Below are 27,789 nucleotides of genomic sequence, written 5' to 3'. Positions count from 1 at the left end.
CCAACCGTTTTTGATGTTCTAAACAAATTATTTTAACTCCCAACCTTCATGGTCTAAATGATAGAGTTTCATTATGTGAAAAGCTAGATGAGGAAAAAATAAGTAACTATTTGAAACAAAAAGAACAGCAGATAGGAAATTCCAAGCAGTGATTACGAAAATAAGTGTAACTAATGAATTTGATAATAATAATGCTAATGATGCTTTTACAGGAAAACTAAAGAAACTGTCAATCTTGAAGGTGGATCAGAATAGACTCACACAGTTGCCTGAAGCAGTTGGGGATTGTGAAAGTCTCACTGAGTTAGTTCTTACGGAAAATCAACTCCTGGTAAGTGTGGTTTGCACATATATCATAAAGACTTACTAGGGTAGATTCTACTTATTTGTAATTTGAGTGGACTAAATGGAAATTTCTTCATATTATATCCCAGAAGGGTCTTACAAAGCAAATGCATGACCTAAAGATCAGTTTTTAATCTGCTTAAGCAAAGAAAGTAGTGCTTCGGTTTCCCTGTTGAGCCTGTGTCCCAATTGTGGTGCTCTGAATATAGGGACTGAACAAATGCCTCACAGATGTCTCCAGTGAGGTGTGGGGATAAGCTACTCTCGATGGATGTGTTGATGCCCCAGCTGTGGTGCCCAGAGACCACCACTGGAAATATTCATCAGGATTCCTCTGGCCTCTCCTTAGGTTCTTTGAGCAAATGGGAAGAACAAGAGAGAAGAGAAAAGAGATGAACATTGTCCAGGAAAAGCCTTGGCAGGATAGGGGTTGGGAAATGCTCTTGATCAGGGAGCCATAGGATGGTGTCTAATGGGCTCTGGTTAAGGCAGCTTCTTATTGGAACTTTGGGTAGAGGGGGGGTTCCTCCACCTGGACCAGGCTTCCACCAGACAAGGGCAGGGGTTATGCGTGCACCCCCTGGTAAAGGGTGGGTGGGCAGGCAGGGTGGCAGCAGATCTCAGTTGTCTTTTCCTGTCCTGCTTCCCCCTCTGCTTTTGTCAGTCCTTCAGTTGTCACTTCTTCTTCTTCCCCCCTCTTTTAGTTGTCATATAGCCACTCTGTTTTCTTCAGTTTACTCTCCTACTTTTCTGTTTTCTTTTCTCCATCTTCATTTTGTCACTTTATTTTTTTTTTACTCTCTTTTCCCTTTTCCTTTTCCCTTTTCTCCTTTATCTATAAATAGAGTAAGTAATGTTCTTTAGGTAGAAAGAGCAAAAAGGACAGCAAGAAAGGATGGAGTGCACAGATGTGGGTGGGGAGCCCAGTAGCCCCTCCCCTCAGACAGCTCAAGCAGCCAGCCTCTGGCAGGTGTGGCGAGAGTTACCAAATCTTCCAGTCTTGCTTTGTGATTTTAGGCTTACAAATAGTAATCATAACAACTGTAAAAATAATATTCACCCCTGGATTGCACTGGAGTGTTGAAGACTCCCATGTGGGTGCCAGCCTGGTTCTGGTAGAGCTCTGCTCCCCACTCCAGGATGCTTACCTTTCTCCCATCCCCATAGCTCTCGCCTTCCCCTGCCCATGTGGCACCCTGCTCCGGGTGCTGGTTCCCTGCCTCAGTGCTCTGGCTTCCACGGACATCTAAGCCACTGTCCCAGTGTGGTCCTTGAAGGTGCAGGCAGGGCGGGAATGAATCTTGAGGGTGCAAATTCTCACTCACTTGAGTTGAACAGCATTTATTTCCCTTTACAAGATGTTTCCCTGTTCCCAGGTCTCCACTTTTGACTTCATTCCTTTAAAACAGACTTACCATTTCAACAAAATTTCAAAATACTTAATGTCACACCCCCTAAGTGAACATTACAAATATCTAATATTCAGCAAAAACTACTGTTTCTGTTGCTGGATGAGATTATATTCTTTAGATCCTTCCAGAGATCTTATTTACTGTGAGCCATGTTAAAAATATGTGTTACATTAATAATGAAATTGTTATTTTAACAGACCCTACCTAAAAGCATTGGAAAACTAAAGAAGTTGAGCAACTTGAATGCAGACAGAAATAAATTAGTGTCCTTACCAAAAGAGGTATGTGCTTTTAGAGAAATCATGTGATCATAATTATGAAGAAATAATCACAATACATAATGGATCAAAAATGTCAAATGCTTTGAAAAGACACGTGTTGCTTTTAAAGGTATGTACTCCAGTCTATGAGTATAGAGCCGACTGGAGGAATTATGTCAAAGAATGGTCATCAGTAACATTAAGGAGAGTTGGGAAAGGTGAATTTATAGGATTTTAAATGGGAGAAAGAAAGAGATTGACATTTTGGGTTTGACATACAGAGAATGGTGACACCATTGGCAGAAATGGATTATTTGGGAGTTTGGCAGAGGAAGTGGACGACTTTAGCTTTGATTTTTTAATTTAATGTGGAATTAAGCTCTATCCCATAAGCAATTGGAATTATAAAAATTGATCTCGATGCAACCATATTTCTGGGCAGAGATTTACATTGGGCCGTGCTCATGTCTTGGATGAGTTTGAACAAACTCTTCACAAAGGCATACACATAGAGGAAGGTGAATGGGAAGCTAAAGCTAGCTTCCTAGGATTTTTTTTTTTTGGTCAGTGGTCTAAGCACGAGAAAATGAGACGCCACCGTCTGTTGTGGAGAGTAGCTGTGTAGACTTAGAGGCATTTAAATTCTGGCAGGGGTGGTGGAAATGCTGACAATGAGGAGGAAGCTTATAGTGGGTCAAACAAGGAGGTGTCTAGTGTGTTGTTTAAAAAGAAGGCTTACAATTGGCCAGGCGTGGTGGTGGGAGCCTGTAGTCCCACCTACTCGGGAGGCTGAGATTGCAGTGAGCCGAGATCATGCCACTGCACTCCAGCCCGGGTGACAGAGTGAGACTCTATCTCAAAAAAAAAAAAAAAAAAAGAAAAGAAAAAGAAGATGACTTACTTTCTATTGGGTACTAGAAGAGCTTGGTTGGAGAAAGATAATACTGAACTTGAATTTTTTATTAGCAATAAAGCTTAAAACTAGCTGTTGATGAGCCTTCTCCTTTGCTGGGTCCTCATCTAGAAGGGTATGGTATTTCCTTGTATGATATGATCACTGGCCAGGTGTAGTTTGCTTCATATTTCTGTTTTCACTTTTTCTAACATCTATTTTGGAGTAATTTCAAAGCTGCCATCCAGCCAATCAGAACATGTGGCATTCTTATTTTCCTAGGGCCACATCTCAAGGTATCTGAACTTCCTCTTTCCTTTCCTCATCTTGGTGTTTGGCCCACAGTGTCCCAGTCTTCTCCCTGGGTAAGGTGGCCAGCATTTCTAAATGGAGACATGAGAATATTTACTATAAACATGATCATATTCTGAAACATCCTTTATATGAACACTGGCATCTAAGTAAACTGTTTCCGGCTGAAAGACTTAAGTCTGTTTCTCAGCTAAGCTGGGACACAACTAAGAGATTCTACTAATTAGAAAAATTGGGTTCCAGTTTCTAAGCAATAAACCAAAATACAGAACTGATATTCTGAACAGTTAAACTTACTCTTGCTGGATAGTGGCAGGTGGATAGTAGATTGGACATATAAACACACATACAGATGTAGAAAAGATTTCTTTCTTTCTTTTTTAATACCAGGTAACTGTACTAGATGCTTTCAAGTATTTGTTGTACTTATTGAATCCTTACAACAGCTTTTGCAGTCATGGTGATTTCCTCATTTTATGAGTGAGGAAACTGAGGCAAGTAAGTTCTTTTTCTTACTTGGGCTCACACAGCTGGGAGTTGGTAGAATCTGACTCCAAAGATGAATCTCTCAATAAACACATGACCACTTAGGTAATACAGGCTCAGCCCAACCTTTCCATCTGTGACCTTGAGGTAGGGCAAGCCCCTGATTTGTTAAGGAAAGGCCAAAGTATCTTTAGTTTGGACACTACAGAAAGTTAATTCATTTTAGGTGTACTTTCAAGGCAGATCATGAGGAGAGCACTTTTAGGTGTAATGTTAATTCCCAGCAAGTTTCACCACCCATCCCCAGCTTCCCTGATCCCCTGACTGTCTTTCACAAGATTACATTCTAAACAAGAACCTTTTGGAAATTTACTTTCATAAAACTTTCACCATCATTTCAGCAAGTCCTCTTTTCGCTTTAAAAGAATGAAACACACTCAAGTGTTTTCTGACTAGAGTTATATCTAATCCATGCTATGTGTTCACTAAACTTACTGGAACAGTTTTTCATGATGTGAAAAGTGGAAATATCATGAAAATATTTCTAACTTCAAAGCATTTTAGTCATATTTTGTCCATTTTCTGAGAAATTATGATTGGTCTTCTGGCATCTGGCATTTTAGAAAGAAGTAGTCTGTGCCTTTCCCTTCAGCTGTCGGATAAAGCAGAGAATGTTTAGGTTTTTAGGAATTGGATCTTTTCTAGATCACCTTCTACTCACACACACTCAGCTCCCAGAGTAGGAAATGTGCTGAAAACATGTCTCCAACTCTCCCACGGATCGCAGTTTGCTGCCCAGCAGAAATGGTTGGGTGCTTGCCTCTGACCACTGGGGCTGAGCAGCCAAATCACCGAGAGCCTCCTGATCTCTCATGCATCACGTTGGTCCAGGCAGCACCTTCATGTCATGAGTCTCTGTGCAGTGATCGTGGTAGGCCCTGTGACTGTGTGTATGTTAGCTCTTCCTCCAAGCTTGATGCCAGTTGATCAAATCTTGAATTTTCCTGATTGGATTCTTCCAAAAATGTATTGCTTTCTGTTGAACAGTTAAGTTGCATACATGACATATCTAAACTGAAAGACTGACCAATTCAATTCATATGCCAAAAACCCATAGTAGTATTAATTGCCATTGGTCTGGTATGCTGTGTAGTTCTTCCTGTATTTTGTCCTTTAAAAAAAAAAAAAAAATTTATAGTATTGTGTGTTGCCAGTTTTAGGGCACAGCTCCTTAGTCTGTAGCAGCATTTATTTGCATTTTTTCCCCAAATGGTTGAGGGGAAAATGTTTGTACTGTGTGGATCACAATAATGGATTCTGTTTGTGTTTTGTGGTGTTATTTGTAGTAAACATTTGCAAATCAATGAATGTCTTTTGTTTTCTTAATTGTTAGCTGCTTGGAAATTTAGAAAAGTCAGGTAAACTTGTTATCTTGTAAGTATTGTTCAGACCACAGTTGCATCTCTAACTTCCATTCTGCTTCTTAAATGCATGAAGATTCAAATCGGCTGACTGCTTTGTGTGCTCTTCATTATAAAATATTGGACATTTTCCTCTAAATTCAGTTTTTTTTTTTTTTTTTTGGCTGCATGGCCTGGAACTTTATTTTGTTATATGTTTTTCATGTTTGTTCAGATTATTCACTCTCAAAAGTATGCTTTTCTGTGAATTACATTTTAAGTTACTCAGAAATCCTGAAAGGCATCATTTGGCAGCTCATCTGTTTTCACTAAATTGTAAGTTTCTTGGCACAAATTTGTCTCTAATGGAAAGGCTAGATTTGCTTTATTTGCTACACCTGGCATGCCTCTGATTTTTCAAGTCACTTATTTGTGTCTTTTATTTTTCATCCTGTTGCTTAAGTATATATACTTCTGGGAAAAGGAGATTTCTTAAAAATTCATAGTGTTGGTGGAGAGGAGAGTTAAGGAACATACTGTGCAGTAGTATGATTGATTTATGGATAGATGGAGTTGGTGGTATATGTGTGAGCATGAGTATGATGAACAAGAGCCAGACCATAAGAATTTTTGGCTAGAAGAAATTGAGCTTATATCCAAGTTTAGAGTCCATTTTTCTTTTTGTCTCCATTAAGTCCAAATGAAAGTGACGCCAACTAAGCCACACTTACCCAGTGAGATGAGGCAAGATAGCATTTGCAGATCATTCATCAAAGCTTTTTTTAATCAGACAACCTGTAAATATTAATTACCCATAAATATTACTATGATGCTCAGAAATGCCTGTGGTGATAGAATATTCATTTTGTGGATAGTTTTCTGCCTTCTTCTTATTACAATTTAAAATTATTTCAGTATGTCTCCATTATATTCTAAAATGAATTATTGATTAAAGACATAATATAGAATATAAAAATATTAGCTAAAATATAGTTGACCATCAGATTTCAAGATGGAGAAGTCATTCCTAAACTTGAAATAAGTCATTAAAAAATAGTTGATGGATTTGTCTACAGGAAAATTCGATTTCTGATCTTCAAGAAGGTAAAGACAGCCTTTACTTTCTTGAAAGAGGGCATGGAGACATTTAAAGTATCTTAAATGAGAGATCTGTCTTTACTCTATTAGAAGTTCTTTTACACCAATGAGGAAAAGATGTATTTACTATAGAGAAGTAGACAAAAACAAAGAAACTTCCACAAAAACCAGCAAGTGATTCACAGAGGAACAAATAGAAATGGCAACTAAGGTGAAACAATTTCAGCCTCATCAGTATTCACAAAATAATTAATAATACCAAATTTTGGCAAGGGTGGAGGGAAGTGTATATTATCATGTAAATATAAATTATTATGACTTTCTGGAAGAAAATGTGATAATAGTAAAAACTTTAGAAATGTGTATACCCTTTGATTCTGCAAGTCCACGTCCAGGAAAACATTCATGGATATACACTAAGAATGATGCACAAGAACATTTCTCACATTATACATAGGAGCAGCCTACATGTTCCAGGCACCATGCCAAGTGTCCATAGAGACAGCTAACATGTGCCAGGCACAGTGCCCAAGGGCTTTTGCATTTATTCTTATCTAATTATCACAACAGTTCTATGAGGTGTAGGTAAATTCTTATCAATGTCCAGCAGATTGTGAAACTAAGACTGAGAGAGGTTAAGTAACTTCTCCAGAATCACACAGCAAAGAAGTGGCAGACCTAACTAGCATTGTCTACCCTGGGCAGTTTCTTAAATAATCTGTGATACATCCATAGAAGGAAATAACTATGTGGTCCATAAAAGTCCTCTTAGAAACATTGTTAAAGTGTATATGTAGAATCACAAATGTATGGCGGTACTGAAAGATCGTACCTCTTAACGTTAATACTGATTATCCCTTTGTGGTAAGATTTGATATTTTTTTTTTATTGTGGTTTCCTGTGCATGGATGTATGGTTTTTATTTTTCTAATCAATGTAAGATGCTTTTTTATAGTCAGAAAAAAAAGAATTCTGTAGCTCTTAGTGGATATTTTGATGTCAGTGGCCCCAGAATTCAGGGAATCCCAAAGCCACATGATTTCCAAAAATATTTATGAAGTAGGGAACATTTGAATAATATGCCATAGATGATGGGATTTTAAAATTATGTTTCATATTATTTTTGCTCAAATTGCATTTTGGCCAGATTTTAATTATTGTACATTTTTCTTTTTTTGCCAATGGGATGTGGGTTCAATTATGTTACAAATAATATTAAAAGGAATATACTGAAGGAAAGTGAAAGTTCCCTTACACTTAAGACAAGCATTTAAAAAATGGAATATAAACAAAAGTGACTAACATAGGCTCCCTTTTTGAATCACTGAATCTGTCTCATGATCTCCTCCTTGGGTGAGCTAACCTGCAGGCAATTAATACTTAGTGAGAGTTGACCTGAGCAGAGGTTTGCTCAATAATCTGCAGATCCTATTTTCTTGAGATGGGTTAGATCAATGCCTAACAGCTAAGGAGACACAAAATGGCTGGACAAAGATTCTCAGCTATATTCCATAATTCTCAGATAATCCAAGTCCAACCCCTTGTATTCTGGGAAGGTGCTTTTATGTGGTTTAAGGGAGGCTTAAAAATATCAGCTTCCTACATAACTGGTAATAAGTTTTTTAAACAGTGACTCTGCTTCCCAGAACTTCTAAATGATATAGATATTTTATCCTGATGACAACTAAGGAACCTGTAAACTCTGCCTCCTGAACCCAAAAGAGAAAGCCAAAATATATATGAATGATGTGTATAATGTCAGTCTTCACTATTATTAATACAAAATGTCACTGCGATACATCGTTAGGGAGATAGTTTTTTTTAAGACATTCGGGTAAGTTCAGGAAAGAGACTGCCAACATCAGTACAGATCTAAGAACATAGTAGGTATTTAGGTGTTGATTGTACTCATCATTTGGATCTGAGGTTTTTACTTCCTGGAAAAAAAAATAGCTACCACATTTATTTGGCAGCAGCAAAAGGCCAGTTTCTGTGATAGGTGCCAAATTATATATGTGGTTTCATTTAATTTAATCATTATTGTTACTTTTGGTTAAAGTAACACATCCAAACCCACAAAACATATGACTGAGCCTAAATTCTAGCCCAGGTCTGTATGATCTCAAAGCATCCCCTCCCTCCATCATACCCCATCTCCCTCTGATGTCTATAATGAACTATATCTTTTCATTTGTGGGTTTGAATGCTTAATAATCTTTTCTAAAAACCAAAGGTTTGTGCCATCCCTTCCTGGCTGATTTGGAAAGAGGGCTGTGTTTGTGTGAATGTTTGCTGGGACAGCATGTGCCTTTGTGGGGTGATTAAGGCATCCCTAGCACACTCTGCAACAACATGTGCTCTTTGTTGGCATTGTTTTTCAAAAACCATAGACAATAGAGATCAGGAGGTCACACTGCCTGCTTTGACAACCCAGAGGGCCTAAGAGGCTCTTGTACGCAATTGCGTTCCACCCCTTGATGTCTCAAATGGCTGTGAGATTAGAGTGGGAAAGGAAAAAGAAAAATGAAACAATAACACACAGTAGACAGCTCACACATTTCATTGAAGTTTACACTATATCTTCCCAAATGATTAATGGATCTTTTCCAGAACATTTATTTAGAGCCCTCTGACCCGCTTTAATTAGTTAATTAATTTTTTTGACTACATAATATATGCACATGACACAAATTGAAAATGTTCACATGGTATAGCAGTAGGGCCCCAAAACAGGTATCTTACAGGTTGGTGTGGTGGGAGGGCAGTGGACAGCTTCATGACAAGATGCCCACAGTTAAAATGCAGTCCCAGCTCTACATGCCTTCCAGGAGCTGATGATCCCCTCCGGATGATCATATGAATAATAATATCTGCTTTGCCCCCCTTGGGTCACACATAAATCCTGTCTTTTCAAGGCTAGGTCAGGACGCTAGCGGGGGTCTTCAGCCTCAGCCAGCTGCTGACTTGGGAGCCCTCCTTCAGGGCATGTAGCCGTACCTCTGAACCCCAGCCTCATGCCGAAGCTCCTCCACCTGGAGCAGGGATGCAGGAAGGGTGCCCCATGGGAACCTAGTCATTCTTTCTCATGAGTAGATCTTTGTCAGGATTGTCTAAATTTATCAGAAACTCTAATAATACTGATCATCAAAGGGATCAGGGCTTTAATTGCTTTCCTTCCATGATATTTCTGGGCATCTAATTAGAACTGTTGATTCCCTTCCTCAAGGGAGGGAGAATGTGCTCAGCCATATGGGAAATCCAGTTGCACATTTCTTGTAGGACACTATATTGGGGCTATATGCTTATAAAACCTAAGAGAGGCTACTCTGGTGATTCTTACTGGAACAAAAAAGAGTTTTGTTGTCTCCACTGCTGCACATAGAGGCAGGTAACTTTTAAGTAGAGGTCTTTCACAAGTAAGTAAATAAAGTGTCTAAACATACGTAAATGAGAAATTTAGTGGGCAGAGAGGCTATGTATGGTGGGTAGATAGCATGAATACTATACTTGCCAAGTACCCTGAGTGTACATAAACATGTGCAAATTAAGCAGTAACTCAAGTAAATGATCTTAGGGTTCATGTGATATTTTATGCTGTCAGAGGGTTAGACCATAATTATGAAATGAAGGCAGAGAGCATTTTATTATATGGACCAAAGGGTTCTGTGAAGACTCTTTGGAGGAACAGAGAATGTTTAGCTAATTTTGGATCATTGGTAAGATTTAAAAAGGCATTTCTATAAAAAACAGTGGGATCAAAAATATAAAAATGTATTTAGGGTATAATGAGTAGACCATTTTTGCTAGGATGAGAAATGTGTGAATGCGGGGACGAAAGGGGGCAAAATCTAAAAGCCTTTCTACATACCTGGGTGCTTTCCACATGACCAGAGACAAATGTTAGTCTACATTTACTTATATATTTATTTTTCTTTTGTATACATTATGGTTAAATATTGTTGTTCAATACATTATTTTGAAATCTTATATTTTTAAGGGAGGAAATAAAAAGATTGTGTATGAAGGTAATTATGTAGCCATTCACAAATATGCGTTCTGCTTTTGATGATATTATATACATATATTAAACACATGTATAAATAGAAAAGGGCAGAAGATATATTCAGATATCATTAACCATTCAAGTCTTGTGCTCTTTCTCAAGTGGGAGGCTCTGGAGCAGTATTTTTCCATGTGTTGGAGAGACATCAATAGGTTCCTTTATGAGCCTTTCCTAGCAGTTGCCCTTAGTCAGGAGAGTGAGTACAAAAAGAGTGTAGTACTTTATGGAGTCCTGCAGAATGTTGTGTCTGGGATCGAGCTATTTTTCTGCCCTCTTGATTCAGTTTCCCTGACTGTAAAAACCACCACCAATTTGTTCAAGAGAATCATTGGATTTTTTATGTGTGTTTATGTTCCTTTTTGAAGACCAGACTCATACAAAACTCAGTTACCTTTAAATTGCTTACTTTTAAAAAATGGTAATCAAATTTGGTGTGGATGGAGGTGTTGATTTGTGTGCCTTTACGAACAGGCCACGGCTAAAGAAATGGATGTATAGATTTACTCAGTTCACTTTTTGTGAAGATACTGCTGATTTTACATCCATCAAAAAAAGTGAATTTACCACATTAATTTGTGAATGATCAAAAGCTATTAAAAGATGTATGGTGGAAATTAATGTACTATATAATCTGTAAGATACCCCTCTTTTTTGGAAAATAAAAAACACTGAAACACTGAGAGTACTGAAGTTAATATAATGGGCAAGTCTTGAATTGTGTGTGTATCAGGATCACCTTTGGCCTAACTTTTGAAACTACAATTGTTAAACTTGCGTATTACTACATAGTATTTTTCTGGATTGTATAGTTTGGCTAACATATTTAACAGATGCAGTTGGGTTAGATATCAGCAGTGGAAAATGATTTCTTCTTTAGAATAAAATTTTTAAACTGTATCATTGATTTTCTTGATTTAATTTAGAACATGTACATCTAACTTTTCGCAGAGATTTTTATGAACATATGGGGCTGTGTTTTGTATGATTTAAATTAATGATTGTTGGTCATCAGTGAGACCAGTGAGCTTTGTGGTATAAGTTTATGCATCCTTTTTATACTGTTTGGTAAACAAGGTACTCTAATCCTACTCCATCTCCCCTAGAAAACTGGAAAAAAAGATGTATTTCCTTTCTCACCATAGATCGGCGGGTGCTGCAGCCTCACTGTGTTCTGTGTGCGTGACAATAGACTAACTCGGATACCTGCAGAGATGTCACAGGCAACAGAACTTCATGTCCTGGATGTGGCAGGGAACAGGTAAGCCTGTTGTATGCTTTGTTTGAGGGAAACAAATATACATACATCCCAATCTTTGCGTGCATCTTCAAATTTTTGTCTTTGCTTTATCTTACAGAATATGATCCCAATTTTTCAAATGACCTAGGCCTCAGGGAGTTCTTCATATGGGGGCTAGAGTACTTGAGCCCAGTGGAGCAGAGAAGGTCAGGGGAAACCTGAGCATGGGTTGAAGTGTCAGTGGACACTTTCGTAGAAATGCTTCCCGGAATGATGGTACAGTGATGCCAGGGAAAGAGCACTGAACTGAAAATGGGGAGACTTGGGTTGTGGCTTAGCTCTTCTAAGTAGCTTTTGTAAGTCATCATGGGCTTCAGAGTTTCCTCACCTGCAAAGTGAGCACAAATGAGTTCGAACTCAGTTTTAACCAGGGGACCTTGACATACTGACTCTGAACCCCCTGAAAATACAAACAGAATTGTATATTTAGGGAAGTGTTTATAGCTAATGTCAGAATCTCCAAATGATTCATAATACAAAAAAAGTTCAGAGCTGCCAGACTAATATTTCCAAGGTCACAGCATCACCATTTCTCAAGTTCCAGAGCAGAGGTCATGTTGGACTGAGCACCATTTTCTAGAATATGCCTGTTCATCATCTTTGTGGAACACATTTGTTTCCGTCATTCCGAGCTAATTTCAGTGCCCTAAATGTCATATGCGCCTTCTCAGAAACAGGCTATTCTTTCTATTGGGGGACCCTCTTCTCTGGCTCCTTGACTCTCTTCTTCATCACTCAAGCTCTATTTTCTCGAGGGAGCCTTCTTTCTGAGTCCGCATTTGGGGAAATTCCCCTGCCGTGGCAGTCACAGTACCATATGAGAATTGCCTGTTTTCTTATGGGTAACCCTTCTAAGCCTGAAGTTACCTAAAGCTAGATATTCTTCTGGTTTATGTGTCATTGTATCACTTGTCAGATGCAATGACAGAGTGCTTGGCACATAACAGATGCCATTTTCAGTGGAACAAAAATGTTAATAGTTTTACAGGATGAATAGCAGGTCACTGCAGGATGGCTTATATCATAGGCTTCCTAGCCAAAAGGAATTAAAAATTGCTTTTGAGTATAATATAGTTAGGAGAAAAAGGTTCAACTGCTTGGGGGAAGATGATCAATGATCTTAAATGGTAAAGGCCAGCAGTCTAATGAGGCTGTCTCCTGAGTGCTGATTAGCTGATCATTTTGGTCAGGCACAGGTCACCATTTTTTATTCTTGCTAATGGATTATAGACAGCAGGGCTAAATAAACAGCAGTTCTTAGCTGGAATCTAGAGGTGAGTTATAGCCTCAGGCAATGCTCACCTTTTCAAAGTTAATGCTTTCAGGACATCTTGATAGATTCTTAAGACCACTAACTGGTTGCTGGAAACCCAGAATTAAATTGAGTTAAACCTCGGATTTCTGCTGAACTAAGCAGAACTAAGGCATGAACCTTTACAGCTTGAGGAGGGTACTTCTTTCCTGATCTTTATCCTCTAGCAGTAGAAACTCAATGAGTCAACATTCGCTGGTTCTTGCCACACTACTGAGCATGAATTTGCATCAATTCTTGAGCAGAAAGATGCCTGTGATGCCGAAAAACTGTTTTTACCTGAATGAAGGCCCCATTTCTCCAGTTCTCAGAAAAAGAGAAAGTTAAATTTTTATTATGCTTGGGCTGGGATGGAGAAAACCCAGTTAAAAAGTCGAGTTACATAGCTGTCATTTGAGTCAGTTAAGTGTGTCATTTAGTCCATGCATACGTATATAGATTCATAACCAAATGTTAAGCCTATTAAAATATTTAATCACTGCTTATTAAAAGTATCAGTATAGAAACTAATTTTTTTAAAAAGGGCTACCTGGTCAGCCTTTTAGCTTGCAGAAATGTCGTACTGTAGGAAAGCATACTAAATCGTATTAAATGTAACAGAAGCTTCTGCCTCTTCTTTCAAGTATATGAAAATAACACATGGCAGCAGGAAACGTACACTGTGAGTTTCTAGAAACTTTCTTTTGCAGTTTGGTAGGATAAATTATAGCAAGGATGACTACAACCTGTCACTTGGAAACTAAGTATTAAACCTTCTGTGACAGTAAAGAAAATGTCTTATATCCTCAGTTACTCGAGCACAGAACACAAAATTCTTTAATACTTAGACTCTCTCCCATAGGAATATCCATCAAGTGTGCAAAACTGGGCATTTGAGGATTTTCCTTACTTGCAATATTAGTAGTACTGAATATTAGAAACAATGGTTGTCAATTAGGAAATAGGAAATAGCTTATACTTTTTAATTTTGTACTATGTGTGTATTACCCAGTCTGAAGAATTAAAAATATTAAAAGACAAACAACAGCATACTGTTGTGGAATACTAAGCAGTCAAAGAATGAGATATTTCTCTGTGCATTGACACGGAAAGAGACCCAAGATACTGAGTGAAAAGGGAAAATGTTGAGCAGTATGTAGAGCTCTCATTTTGGTGGGGTTTTTTCCTTAAAAAAGAAAAATAAAATCACTTATTTGTGCATTGTACCCAAATACTAATAGTAGTTCCCCTAGATGAGACTTGAAGGTATAGGGAGTTTTCATTTTGGATATTTTAGTATTGTTTAATTTTTTGCCAGTTGTGTTCTCAATTTATATATATTTTTAAACATTTTTGAAAAGTTTGCTTAAAACTAAAAATTCTAGTAGAAAGTAACAGAAAGATGAAACATGACATTGTAAGGCGTATTCAGTCACTGGTGAAGTTAATATTAATCAGTAGGCCATGGTTAGATATTAAATAAATTTGAGAAAGCAGTTGTTATAGTAGTTCACAGGCATGGAAGGTCACTTGGGGCTGGGTTGGTAATGGATATAACTGGAGACAAGAGGCTTACAGTTTGGTCATTCATTTGCTTTAGTTCTTGTACCATTGGTGTGAATAGTAACCACAAGTTTTTTATTTCTGGGCGCATGGGGTCCTAAATAGAACACGGAGATGCCTACGGGCTGTGGTTTCTTGTGTGTTGATTCTGTTTATTCTATAGTGTACAGAAGGTGCCAGAATAAACCAAAAATGTATTATTAGCTCCTTTGGAAAGCAGGAATGTATTTCTCATCGATTTTCTGACTTGTAGCTGGGATGGTTTACCCAAGAGAGACAGAAAAGCATGTGTATGTCTTTTTTTTCCCCAGGCTATAGTGAGTTAGAGGATTAGCCAGCCTGCAGAATCTCTGTGGGCAGACTGTTCAGGGAACAGGGTGTTTTTTTCTTTTGGACACCACTGGCAACGCTTCTGTCCGCAAGACAGTGGGCAGCTCATGTGTGTTGTGGACTCAGTCAGCAGCAGCCACATTCAAGCTGGCACTTTGATTCTTTGCAGCAAAACTGGTGTTTCAGGCAACTCATTAATCTGAGTGGAAATATGTTGATAAGATTTGTTGTAGAGTCTAGTAATTTATTTAGCTTTGGTCATATGGTTTGTCATCCTTAGAAGCTGTTATTTATTAGTATTATTGATGCTCTTTTTAGCCTCTTATTTATACTTTTGCTTTAACATTCAGCTGGCTTCTAGTCTGAGAAGTTACAATGACCACGTTTGAGTATCTGTGTTTTGTGCCAGTTTTCAAGTCTGGATTTTTTTTCTTTCTTTTCTCAAGAGTAAGACAGGTACAGATGCTGACTGTAAGTGTCTTGCCCAAGACTTGAAACTTTAAACATTCTAGTGGATGTTAGCTTGCTTCCTCTTTTAAAAGATATAGGAGAAAAATTTTAAATAAATTATATTTTTGTTCAATAAAATGAAAGAGGTTGATGTATTTGAAACTTTAACAGTGTATAATGCCTGTTTAAAAAATCCTTGTCACAGTACCTGGCAAATACACGTTTTTAACTTTCTTGGATTTGAGTTTACATGTATGTAACATTCTTTGGATAGAAAGAGAAAGAATTTTTGTATAAGCAGAAAATACTTCAGTTCTATCCCTTAAAGAACAAATATCTCAGAGTAAGAAGAAATGTAATTGTGAATCTGCTGTTCCCTGAGGTTCCCTCAGGTGTCCTTCTCTAACTGTGAGCATATGGTGGCACCGGGTGGATTCTAGGATTTAAAAATATGTATTTCTGCTCTCATTAGTGAAATATTATAATGTACAATTCATAGTCTTTTCAGGAGTACTTTAACATAAGCAGTTCTCGTGGATACACTGGCTTAAGAACCTCACTCCCACTTAAGTTACAGTTTCACAGTACTTCCTCAGTATTGCACGCAATACATATGCATGAGATGGACTCAGCCTTTACTGGACTAATTGTTAAGGAAAAGAAAATATTTTCTTATCTTTGAAACTAACACAGAAATCTTGCAAAATGTATTGTTACCGTGAAAAGTTTGTTAATAATGCTTTTGTTGTTAATACTGTCCATGCACTCTTTGATTTTTTTTTTACTTCTTTTATTAAAGTAATTTAACCAGTTTATGCCTGCCTTTTCCTCTGATTAGTTTTGTGTTATTGGAATACAGCTTCTTTTCATATCTTTAGAGAGTTCTAGTTTATTTCCCGTAAGTTCTGTCAATTGAAATGGTATGTGCATCTGAGAATTCACTGTTAGACTGTTAGTCTTTTGGTAAGATGTATAGGTAGATTTCCTGCTAATGTTAACTGGAAATAGGTGTACATATGATTTCTGGCAGTGGTCTTTACTAAATAGATTCTACAGGTTGCAGCCAATCTGTGAAGTCTTTGTGCAAACATAAAAATAAAACTAATCTTTAGGTGTTACATTATAACATTGAAAGTACTTTCATGTGTACTACCTCATTTGAAACTGAAATAATCTGATATAGATATTAATTGTCACCTAGGACTCTGAGAAGTAGGAGCTTCTAGAAACTGAGAGATAAAGGTTTAGAAGGGAATACCTGAAATAATCTCCCTAGAGAAAGTAGATGGAGTCCATACAAAATGGGGTTTAATCTTCATTTTGGCTGCAACTTAAATGCTTTGACATCCCAGGCACCTCCTTCCTCTTGGCCTGATTCATCAGGTGCTCCTGGAAACAGGTAATCCCGCAGCTTCAAAACCAGCCCTGTCAGTGAGGCTGTCGCCATCAGAGGTAAAGAACCGCCTCTGGGTCCTTCCAAAATCACCTTGACTTTTTTTCTCTCTTTACATTGAAACCTAGTACAAGACCCTAAAAATGTGTCCTGCAATTTTCTCTCTCTCTCTCTCTCTTTTTTTTTTTTTTTTGCCCTATAATCTGGAGGTTCTCATGGGAGAAGTGAGAGCAGAAAAGGGAAGCACAGGAACCTACTGAAGAATCCACTTGCAAAGAGTATGTCAAGTGTCTTAAAAACATAACATCGTTTTTACATTTTGAAACCAATCTCAGGAAGCTGTTTTTAATTTTTCCTCATTTTATGGATAGGGATTGATTTGATTACAAAATTTGAGGTTGTAATGTCTCTTTTTTTTAAAAAAAAAAAAAAAAATAGGTTGCTGCATCTACCTTTATCCCTGACTGCCTTGAAGTTGAAGGCTCTGTGGCTATCTGACAACCAGTCCCAGCCCCTGCTTACATTCCAGACAGACACAGACTACACCACGGGAGAGAAGATTTTAACCTGTGTCTTACTTCCTCAGCTGCCTTCTGAACCTACTTGTCAAGGTGAATTTAATTTAAGGACAGTATTCACAGGGCCACGAGATTAAGTAGGACCTAATGTCTGTCCATAAGGCCTCTTACTTCTTGATGTGATTGTGTTATATCCAGTCTGCACCTAGAGCCGGCTCGGGTGAGGCCACTGTGGGACTCTTCTGGAAAGGTTACCCTACATCCTTGCAGAAGAGCCGCTCATATCTATTTATCATGTTTGAAATTCCATAAGCAGTTTTTTGGTTTTGAATTATAGCTAAGGCTGAAAATACAATACTTCTAAAAGTGGTAACAGAGTCTCTTAAAATCCAAACTGATAGTTCAGAGGATTAGTATTAACACCACTGGCATACTGTTTTTAAGCCATTGAATTATTTTGAGTCATTGTATCTTTGTTTTGTAAACTGTGTGGTTAAACAGAAACTCCACATTAACATCAAAATGCTATCATAAATCCTTTGCTGAGAGCTGGGTTTGGTGGAGGAGAACCGGAGTGCCCTGGGGGAATGGGAGCCCAAGTGGGAGGACTTTAAGACCCTAGGGGAAAACGTGGTAGAGTGTGTTACTGAGGAAAGTACTAGTGTCCAACATGTGCGGCCACATCACTGTCAGGACAGTTTTGAAGTTGCATAAAATAAGTATTTTAAAAGGGACTCTAAATTATGACATTCTGTGATGAAATATTAAACATATTAATTTAGCAGATATTTTATATGATCTCAAATAGAATTATACATCATTAAAAAAAAAGGGGGCAACCTTGCCCCAGGCCTTTTTCTTTTTGTTTTTGAATTTTGTGTGTGTTTGTGTTTTAAAGCCAAACTTGCCACAGAAGGCCGCCCTTCTTTCTGGTGTTCTACCCCTGGTCCTCCGTATAGATTCTGCCTTGTCAGCTGCAAAGTTCATGGCTTTTACTGGTCACATGAACCACAGTTCCCTGCTGATGTGGTCTTTGTCACTGCAGAGAATCTGCCTCGCTGTGGTGCGCTGGAGAACTTGGTAAATGATGTCTCTGATGAAGCCTGGAACGAGCGTGCTGTCAACAGAGTCAGTGCAATCCGATTTGTGGAGGATGAGAAAGATGAAGAAGACAATGAGACGGTATGGAAATGCAGATTCTTTGCCTCTGTGGAAGTTCAAAATTAAAAGATTGAGAATGACACCTGATAAGGATATTCTTTATTTTTAATTAGTATGTTCTCTGCCTTGCCTTCAGCATTTAAAAATTTTTTTAGAAAACAAAACTAGGTAATTCTAGGTGCTCAGTCACAAAAGGTAAATGAGGCAAATGGAACTCTTTTTTTTTTCTTTTTTGAGACAGAGTCTCCCTCTGTCACCCAGGCTGGAGTGCAGTGGAGTGATCTCAGCTTACTGCAACCTCCACCTCTTGGGTTCAAGCCATCTCCCCACCTCAGCCTCTCAAGTAACTTCTGCCTCCTGGGTTCAAGCGATTCTCCTGCCTCAGCCTCCTTAGTAGCTGGGGTTATAGGCACCCGCCACCACACCCAGCTAATTTTTGGTATTTTTAGTAGAGACAAGATGTTACCACGTTGGTCAGACTGGTATTGAACTCCTGACCTCAAGTGATCCACCCGTGTTGGCCTCCCAGAGTGCTGGGATTACAGGCACCTGCCACCATGCCCCCTCTAATTTTTGTATTTTTTGTAGAGATGGCATTTTACCATGTTGTCCAGGCTGGTCTACAGTTCCTGGACTCAAGTGACCTACCCACCTTAGCCTCCCAAAGTGCTGGGACTACAGGTGTGAGCCACTGTGCCCGGCCTCTTATTGTTGTGTTGTGCTGCTTTTATGGTGCTTCTTTTTATTTGTGATAGTTTTCCCTCCCATTGAAACTTTTTTTTTTAATTGTTCCCAGTGAATGCTGTCTCTTCCCATGTTGACTGCATTTACTTGCCATGATTTGACTTAGTGCCAGACCTCTGCGCCTTCTTCATGTAACCAGCTCACCTTAGTCTTCTTGTAGAGGGCTTATGATCTTAGTTGGATTAGTTAACAAGTTTTTGTTCAGAAATTGGAAAATACCAGTCACCCTTACTTTCATCTGTACTTGAAAATGTCTTTCAGACATCCAGCATCTCCAGGTGTTGGTGACAAGTCTTGACATCTTCCTAGCAGTTGACTTTGGCTTCTTAAATTCCTTAAACTAATTGAGATTTTCTTAAGCAGAGCTTAGAGGGAGTACTTGCAGCCCCCAAAACAAAGGCAGTTTTAAAATTTTTGCCTACAGTCTTTGTTATTCCAGTTGTCACCAAATGGGATTTTAGGCCTATACAATCGTAAAGGGCAAAACGCAAATTAGGGATGACAAAATCACTCACTGTCAATGACTCTTTAATACTCACCTCAAGACTTGTTAGAGTGTGATTATCACCAGTTACTTCATTGCCTCTTCCAGTATTTTGTTAAGCTAGTTTGGTTCCCCCTAAAGCACTTGGATAGGCCGTTTAAAAGATGTACACGCTGTTTTATGAGCTAAAGATCATGTAACATATTAAATAATATTTTAAAAATTACTCATACCCTGTTACTTAACTTCCAGTCTTTATTAGAAGAGTGTGAACTTTCATCAGTAGGTCATAGCAGCAAAATAAGAAAAGGAAATATTTCCCTCTTGATTTCCTTTTTCTTGCATGCTTCAAGGGTTGAAAAAAGCCAGAATCACTTTGGGTAATAGTAGAACATTATAGTGACTTTAATTTAGGATTTTTTATTTACTCTTTTATCTTTTTCTTTCCCCACACCCTATAATTATATCCTAAATTTTAAATTAAATGTTCTTGCTGCTTATGGAGATTTTTATTTTATAGTAATTTCATATTTTTATAAGTTTTTTTTATTCTAAAAGTAATCCTTCTATTGTAACTAGGTAAGTTATATGGAACACTTTCTCTTTCCCTTAACTACCAGTGAGCAGTTGATAAATGCACATACCTCCAAAGAAAGCTTTTCCACCCACTTTAACTCAGAATTTCTAAGAAGGTAACATTTGTATTGGAATGAGAATGCCTTGAAGCTGCATGTTTTGAAAAAGTAGTGAAATAAAACCAAAACACTCACTCCACTGTTTGTTTTTAGAGAACACTTCTAAGGCGAGCCACTCCACACCCAGGGGAGTTAAAGCACATGAAAAAGACAGTGGAGAATTTACGGAATGACATGAATGCTGCTAAAGGACTGGACTCAAACAAAAATGAGGTCAATCATGCCATTGACCGAGTGACCACTTCTGTGTAGAGTTTCACCTCCAAGTTTTACCTCCTGTGTCTTCCTCTGCTGTCCAGACGTTCCTGTCTGCTTCCGGGGAGCCTCACGTGCTCCTTGTCTTAGCTAACCAGCCCCCGCACGCCATCCTCCCGTGGAGTGTGGGGAAGCTGCTGTCTCCCAGGAAGTGCCTTACTCATCCCGCAACCAGTCAGCCACCAGTGGTCTCCCGGCGTGATTTTTTTTTTTTTAATTTCAGTTGTTTGTAATAAGTAGAATACACTACTGTAAACATACGACTTTTGTTTTTGTCTTATGTTGGGATAAGGGAGAGCAGAAAGGGGAATTTTTATCCTACTCCCTTCCATAAAGTGCTGGGACATTTTGAATCCCCCAGGTTCCCTTGGACCTACTGATGAGAGATAGTTTTATGTATGGGGAAAAATGGATACTTTTTAAACCTTTTTTGGCAGCTCAGATGGTGTAAATTTTAAAATTTTGTATAGGTATTTCGTAACAAAAATATGTATTTCTTTTTTGTTATTTTATCTTGAAGACGGTACATATTTTAGTATTTGTGCAGAGAAACAAGTCCTAAAGTATTTGTTTTTATTTGTACCATCCACTTGTGCCTTAATGTATCCTGTGTCATGTCCAATCAGTTGTAAACAATGGCATCTTTGAACATTGAGATGAGAATAGGAATGTGGTATTTTAAAGCAGTGTTGTATTTTAATTAGTTAATCTACCTGGCGGATTTGTTTTTAACCAAAAAAGATGAATTATCAATGATTTGTAATTGTATCGGTTGATTTTTTTTTTTTTGAAAACATAAACCAAAGGATTTGACTGCTAATATGTTATTCCTTACACTTTAACTTTTTCTAAATAAGTCTCTCATAATGAGCGCAGTGTCAGACTGCACCTACTCTGATGGTATGTGCCATTTGTAAAATAAAATAGAGCAGAAAAGCACAAAAAGAGAAAACTGGTTTAGACATTCAGTGGGCAAATAAATTATGTACTGCAAAAGAATGATTTTTATTCAAGAAAGCTTTAAAAGTTTTATATCCAGATATACAACCACAATAAAGCAAAATAACCTATCAAAATAGAAATGTTGCTATCTTTATAAGTGCAATTTAATTTGTAAATAGAGTTTGAATCAAAGTATCAGAAAATACTGCTTCAAGATTTAATTTTAAATCTGCTAATTTAAGGGATATTGGGAAAAGTTTTGGTGTGTTTCTGTTGATTTCTTTTTTGTATGCTGTGATAAAAGAGAAATGAAAAGTGCCAGTCACTGTATGGTGTCTAGGAAAATTATATATATATTTTTTCTCCAAGAAAAAATTCATCCTGGACATTGGCCATACAGCTTTTAAAAATTATTACTTTGTATGTTCAAGTGATAGCAGGTAGCCAAAGTGTGCTCTGGTCTATTAAATATTTAAATTACCCATCAGTTGTGAGTGACCTCCTGTGGGACTTGCATTCACACGGGGCAGAGCCCAGAATTGCCTTTGACTCTGGCTAGTAATTTTGGGTTGTGGCAATCTGGCCAAGTGGATTCCTTAGAAACCCGTCTTCAACCAACCAAATACAATACTTTCTTTTACTTCTATATATTTACTTATTGGGTTCACTTAGCTTTTTTGGCTGTGTGTATGTAAATATGTGTGTATTTTAAAAACTATTTATGGAGCTGAAAGTACGTAACATATAAGTGAGTTTTGGCTGGTCAGTTTTATACCTTGCTCCCTAATCTGTGCATAGCAATTTTCTTTTCTCTATTTTAAGGTTTTTTGACATCCTCTATTTTGTTTTAAGCTTATAAAGATGATGCCACTAACTCATGGGCTGATTATATATAAGCAAATTGTTTTATTTAATGGGAATTGTCTTGATGTAGAAGAACAAGTAGAACTTGCATGGCATGTTTTGTTTGTTTTCATATAAAGCTCATCCTTTACTACTCAGTTCATCATGGCTTTTCTGGACTGGAGGTGGACAGAATGGCGTGTGTGTGCTTACATTTTCCTAGGAAATGTCACGCACCTAGTTTATTTCCTTTGGCCTGTCTCCTTTAGTTCATTTTCACTTGGTTTGCTTTTTGTTTTCATTTTGGGGGCTTTTGTTTGTTTCCCCTCTTCCTTTGAGAGGGAAATGTCACTTTCATCTTAATCTTGTATGCTGGGGACCCTGCAGTGCTCTTGAACTTCAGGGTTCTGGAACCAAACTGAAGCTTCACAGTGGAAACAGCATCAACCAGACAGTTCTGCCCTGAGAACATGCCAAGCCGTTTCCAAGAAGGCCCCTCTCGTAGTTAGAAGAAAAACTTGATTATGTGGAAGGATACCTTTCTCTGTCCCCTCCCCCATCCCCATTGAGCCCTTCCTTTAGGAAAGGGAGGAGTACAGTATATGGCTGGCTGTTTGTCTTGTGGGAGTGACAGGTGAAAGCAGGAAAGGAGGTTAGTATGACCTATTCACCCACTTGTGTTTCTTTTTCCCATAGCTAGTTATTTCTTCTTTTTAGCAAGAAAATAATGCCTCAGTGGGTAAAATAGCCAACAAAAAAAAAAGGAGAGGAAGTGGAAATAAAGTCATTGATAATGAAAAGAGGGATTGGTAAGAAATCATAAAACATTTGCCTGGATATTGTCTGTTTTCTGCAGAGTTTGGAGGAATGGTCGTGAGTGACCCAATCTTTCTGTCTAAAAACATACTAGCTGGCTGTCAATGAGGTGAGCAGGCAAGGTGAGATCACTCACACCAGCCTCTCACAGCAGCACTTCTGCCATCTCCTGTGAAATCTACCACACCCAACAAGACATGCTTAGTGAATGGGGTGAAGGCTGGGAAAATTCTGTGTCTGAGAGTTACTCTGAACAGCCAGTCCTGCTCTGGTGAAAATGACTGACGCTTGGTTGACCACAGTGGCTCACAGCTGTAATGCCAGCACTTTGGGAGTCTGAGGCGGGCGGATCACAAGGTCAGGAGTTCAAGACCAGCCTGGCCAACATGGTGAAAACCTGTCTCTACTAAAAATACAAAAAATTAGCCTGGCCTGGTGGTGCGCACCTGTAATCCGAGCTACTCAGGAGGCTGAGGCAGGAGAATTGCTTGAACCTGGGAGGCAGAAGTTGCAGTGAGCCCAGATCGTGCCACTGCACTCCAGCCTGGGCGACAGAGCAAGACTGTCTTAGAGAAAAAAAGAAAGAAAATGAGTGAAGCTCTGCTCTGGCAATGCTGCTAGTGTGTGGTAAGGCTGCAGCAGCACTCTCAAGGGACTGCATTGCAGCTGCTTATTAATAGAAGGCGATTAGGGACATTGCCACTCAGTGACATCCATGGGGAGTTGAAATCTCACTTCACCATTATTGTTGTCTTACCTCATCCAGTTTTCCAAAGAGCCAATTAAACGTAACTTTATCATGGAAAATTCAAAACATACAAAAGTAGAATAATCATTGACCCTCCTATAGCTATCACTTAACTTCAATAATTAGAAACACAAGACTAAGGCATTTATAAGGAACCAAATGTGTTATGCATGTATTTAAAATATATATTATGTTTTAAAATACATCTATAAGAAAGGCACAATGAAGCATTTTTTTTTTTTTTTTAACGCTCTAGAAAAGCAAGCAAATGTGTTTTTAAAAACTGCTTTGGATTTACAATTTTTGAGTCAACATGCCAGTGGAATCATGCATATGGATATAGGTCTGAATCCCAGCGTGCCACGTAGGTTTGGACAAACTGTTTAACCTCTCTGGCCTCAGGTCCTTCATCTCTAAAAGGGGGCAGTAATACTCCTTTGGGGATTAAGTGGGATACATAAAACATATGCTCTCAGGAAGTGGGTGGCTGCTGTTATTACAGGTCTTGAGGTTTTTGTTGTTATAGTAGTGTTATTAGCAGCTCTGCAATTCCTGCCACCAAGCCAACAGTGTGTCATCAGATGGGTAGTATTCTCAGGAATGAGGACACACACTAGTTCTGATGGAGAAAACTTTATTTGAAAACTGTTTTGCCTGTGGTTTTATATATAGACTCCTGCATTATGTAATGGATGGTGGAGATATTAATTTGTCCTGTGTGCTTACTTAATGGTAGGTCTAGCAATGGTCTCATGGTAACCACCTCACTTTAACCAGACTTACTAACTAGCTGTCCTTAAGGTAAAACTAGATCCTGCCAAGAAACCATGAGACAGCTAGGTGAGAATAGGGTCTCCTTTTCCAGAAAAGGTCCCCCTCTTTGTCATAACCTTGGTTTTCTAGGTTCAGGTCTCTGGTGCTCATTTTGCCTTGTCTCTATTTCACCCTGGATTTTCATAACATCTCCTTTTTTTACCTCTTGCTTTGTTCTGTCTCCTTTCTCTCAATGGAAGCTTTCATGTATCAGGAGGGACGAGTCAATTTAAGACATGGATCATCCAGGGAGAAAAACCTGCTGAAACAAATAAATTAGTGCAGGCTGACGTGTAGAGAACACTCCCATCTTGTTGGAGTGGTTTCCTTTTTTAAAAAGCAGACAGCTGGTGGGAAAAGGAAACCAGAAGAACCTGATCTGTTACTTGTATTCAGTGGGCTGTGTGGAAGATTGGAGACGAGGTTTTTTGTTTTTTTTTTTTTTTTGAGGCGGAGTCTCGCTCTGTCGCCCGGACTGGAGTGCAGTGGCCGGATCTCAGCTCACTGCAAGCTCTGCCTCCCGGGTTTATGCCATTCTCCTGCCTCAGCCTCCGGAGTAGCTGGGACTACAGGCGCCCGCCACCTCGCCCGGCTAGTTTTTGTATTTTTAGTAGAGACGGGGTTTCACCGTGTTAGCCAGGATGGTCTCGATCTCCTGACCTCGTGATCCGCCCGTCTCGGCCTCCCAAAGTGCTGGGATTACAGGCTTGAGCCACTGCGCCCGGCCAGAGACGAGGTTTTGTGTCTGGCAGTTGGCCAGAAGGATAGTGTAACTTTAAACTCCAAGAGTGGGCAGTCATTGTGACAAGCATGGATTTTAGCCAAGGGCTCTTGAGTTCTGACTGGACAAGAACCTGACTGGGTCAATCCTCTAAGTTTTTTTTTTTTTTTTTTTTTTTTTTTCTTTCTTTCTTTTGAGACAGAGTCTTGCTCTGTCACCCAGGCTGGAGTGCCGTGTAATCTCAGCTCACTGCAACCTCCGCCTCCCAGGTTCAAATGATTCTCCTGCCTCAGCCTCCCAAGTAGCTGGAATTACAGGTGCACGCCACCATGCCTGGCTAATTTTTGTATTTTTAGTAGACACAGGGTTTTGCCATGTTGCCTAGGCTGATCTCGAACCCCTGGCCTCAAGTGATCCACCCACCTCAGCCTCCTAAAGTGCTGGGATTACAGGCGTGAGCCACTGTGCCCGGCCCCAAGTTTCTTTTGCAGCATCAACAATTAACTTCTAAACAAAAAACGAACTGCCCTTTTTTACAGTAAGATACTACTACGAACTACAGCAGCCATTCACTGAGTACTTAACTATGTGCCCTACACTGACGTAGCTGAACACAGCCTCAGCTTTCCAGAATACCACCATGAGGTAGGTGGTACCATTTCCTTTGTGCAAAGCAGATAATTAAGACTCAAATAATTTTAGGAATGTGCCCAAGATCAAACAGTAAGGGACAAAATCAGAATTCAAATTCACATCTCCACTGACATTTCAATCACCCCTTTATTTTACTTTGCTCCCCCCTCCCAGCCAAAGCACTATAACCTGTAATTACATTTAGATTCGTATTTATCATAATGGTGATGGTTCCGTTTTTTGTCAAAATTACGTAGGCCTAATTTATAGACAAAGACTGGTAGGGAACTGAGTGAAATGTAGTGAAATTTATGCAGAATTGGGCCTTCGTTTGTGTCTAGTGGTTGCAAACACTGTGATTCTGCATTCTCTAACCCAGGGTTCCCCAACCTGTACCCCGGGGCCAGGTACCAGTTCTTGGCCTGTTAGGAACTGGGCCGCACAGCAGGAGGTGAGCAGTGGGCCAGCGAGCATTACCACTTGAGCTCCGCCTCCTGGCAGATCAGCAGCAGCATTAAATTCTAATAGGAGCACAAACCCTATTGTGAACTGCACATACGAGGGATCTAGGTTGCATGCTTGTTATGAAAATCTAATGCCTGATGATCTGTCAGTGTCTCCCATCATCCCCAGATGAGGCCATCGAGTTGCAGAAAAACAAGCTCAGGGCTCCCACTGATTCTACATTATGATAAGTTGTATAATTAATATATAATATGTTAATATTATATATTATAATGTAATAACAATAGAAATAAAGTGCATGGTAAGTGTCATGGACTTAAATCATCCTGAAGCCATCCCCCCTCACTGGTCCGTGGAAAAATTATCTTCCATGAAACTGGTCCCTGGTGCCAAAAATATTTGGAACCACTGCTCTAACCCTCCCACCACCTTCACTCACTTCCTGTATGTTGTCCTGGGCTGGCTAAGTGCTATGGAAATGTTCATGGGGGTCTTTGTTCTGCCATCTCAAACTATGTGCAAATCCTAAGAAACTTGGAAGATAAAGTATTTGGCTAGTGGGAAAAAAAATTGATAACATTTTCAACATTAACTGGAGTGACAGTTTGGTAATCAGCTCTCTGAGAAAGCTTCAGCATATTCTGAAAATTGGCAGTTAGCTCCAGAGTGAGCTAATTAGTTAGGAATGACTTTTAATACTCACTACCTTTAATAGCCTATGCTTGGAGAAAAGACAGATAATGAACACTTGGAAATCTATGGTGCTGCAACTTGACCTTCATGCCGTTTGGGGGAAATGAGAAAGATGACTCATAATTTATTATTTAAAGTCCTCCTTTTATAATGTGTTGTTGTGAAAGATTTGACAAATAATGATTGCTCCTTTAGGAACTCTCATTTAATCAAAGAATCAGAAAACAGGAAGAATAGAAAACTTGTGTGACTAAGCAATGTTTAATCTTATTTGAAACTGGCTCCACCACCCTGGTGATAGGAAGAGAAGGTCCTATGGAGTCTTCCCATAGCAAGAAACCGGGCTTGTAACAGGGTGTAATAGAGTGACACCCCACACCTGATGCCCTGTAAATGCAGAGTCTGCAAATGCCTCTCTTTTGAGGCTTTCTCAAGGTAAGTCATAAATGAAGTCTTACTACTTTAAACAAGCTGCTTGCCAGCAGTTGCCCAGGCACCCCATGGGACTGCACTTCACTGAGCATCTGAAGAAAGTATTCATTGGAAATGGGCTCTCCTGGGAGACTGTCTGGATCCCCAGTGTTTGGCATTCATGTTCCCACACCTGGCTGCTGCTTCTTGCCCTTCCTTGGCTGTAGGTGTGAGTGCTTGTTTGTTTAAACCTCT

The 27,789-nt window shown here is 39.0% G+C and overlaps 1 protein-coding gene across 1 annotated transcript in view; it reads left to right on the top strand.

The window, feature by feature from the left end:
- LRRC1 (leucine rich repeat containing 1) overlaps positions 1–21,527 on the top strand; it is a 129,246-nt gene extending 107,719 nt beyond the window's left edge. The window contains exons 9-14 of the mRNA XM_023222983.2: positions 213–331; positions 1,955–2,038; positions 11,411–11,526; positions 17,031–17,203; positions 18,156–18,292; positions 20,288–21,527. Of these exons, the coding sequence (XP_023078751.1) occupies positions 213–331; positions 1,955–2,038; positions 11,411–11,526; positions 17,031–17,203; positions 18,156–18,292; positions 20,288–20,446 (788 nt within the window). The 3' untranslated portion in view covers positions 20,447–21,527. The remainder of the gene's footprint in view (positions 1–212; positions 332–1,954; positions 2,039–11,410; positions 11,527–17,030; positions 17,204–18,155; positions 18,293–20,287) is intronic.
- The last annotated feature ends 6,262 nt before the right edge of the window (positions 21,528–27,789 follow it).

This window comes from Piliocolobus tephrosceles, chromosome 5 (assembly GCF_002776525.5).
Source record: "Piliocolobus tephrosceles isolate RC106 chromosome 5, ASM277652v3, whole genome shotgun sequence".
Lineage (NCBI taxonomy): Eukaryota > Metazoa > Chordata > Mammalia > Primates > Cercopithecidae > Piliocolobus > Piliocolobus tephrosceles.
The sequence above is the reverse complement of the archived record's forward strand: the minus strand, read 5'-3'. Positions and strand labels throughout refer to the sequence as shown.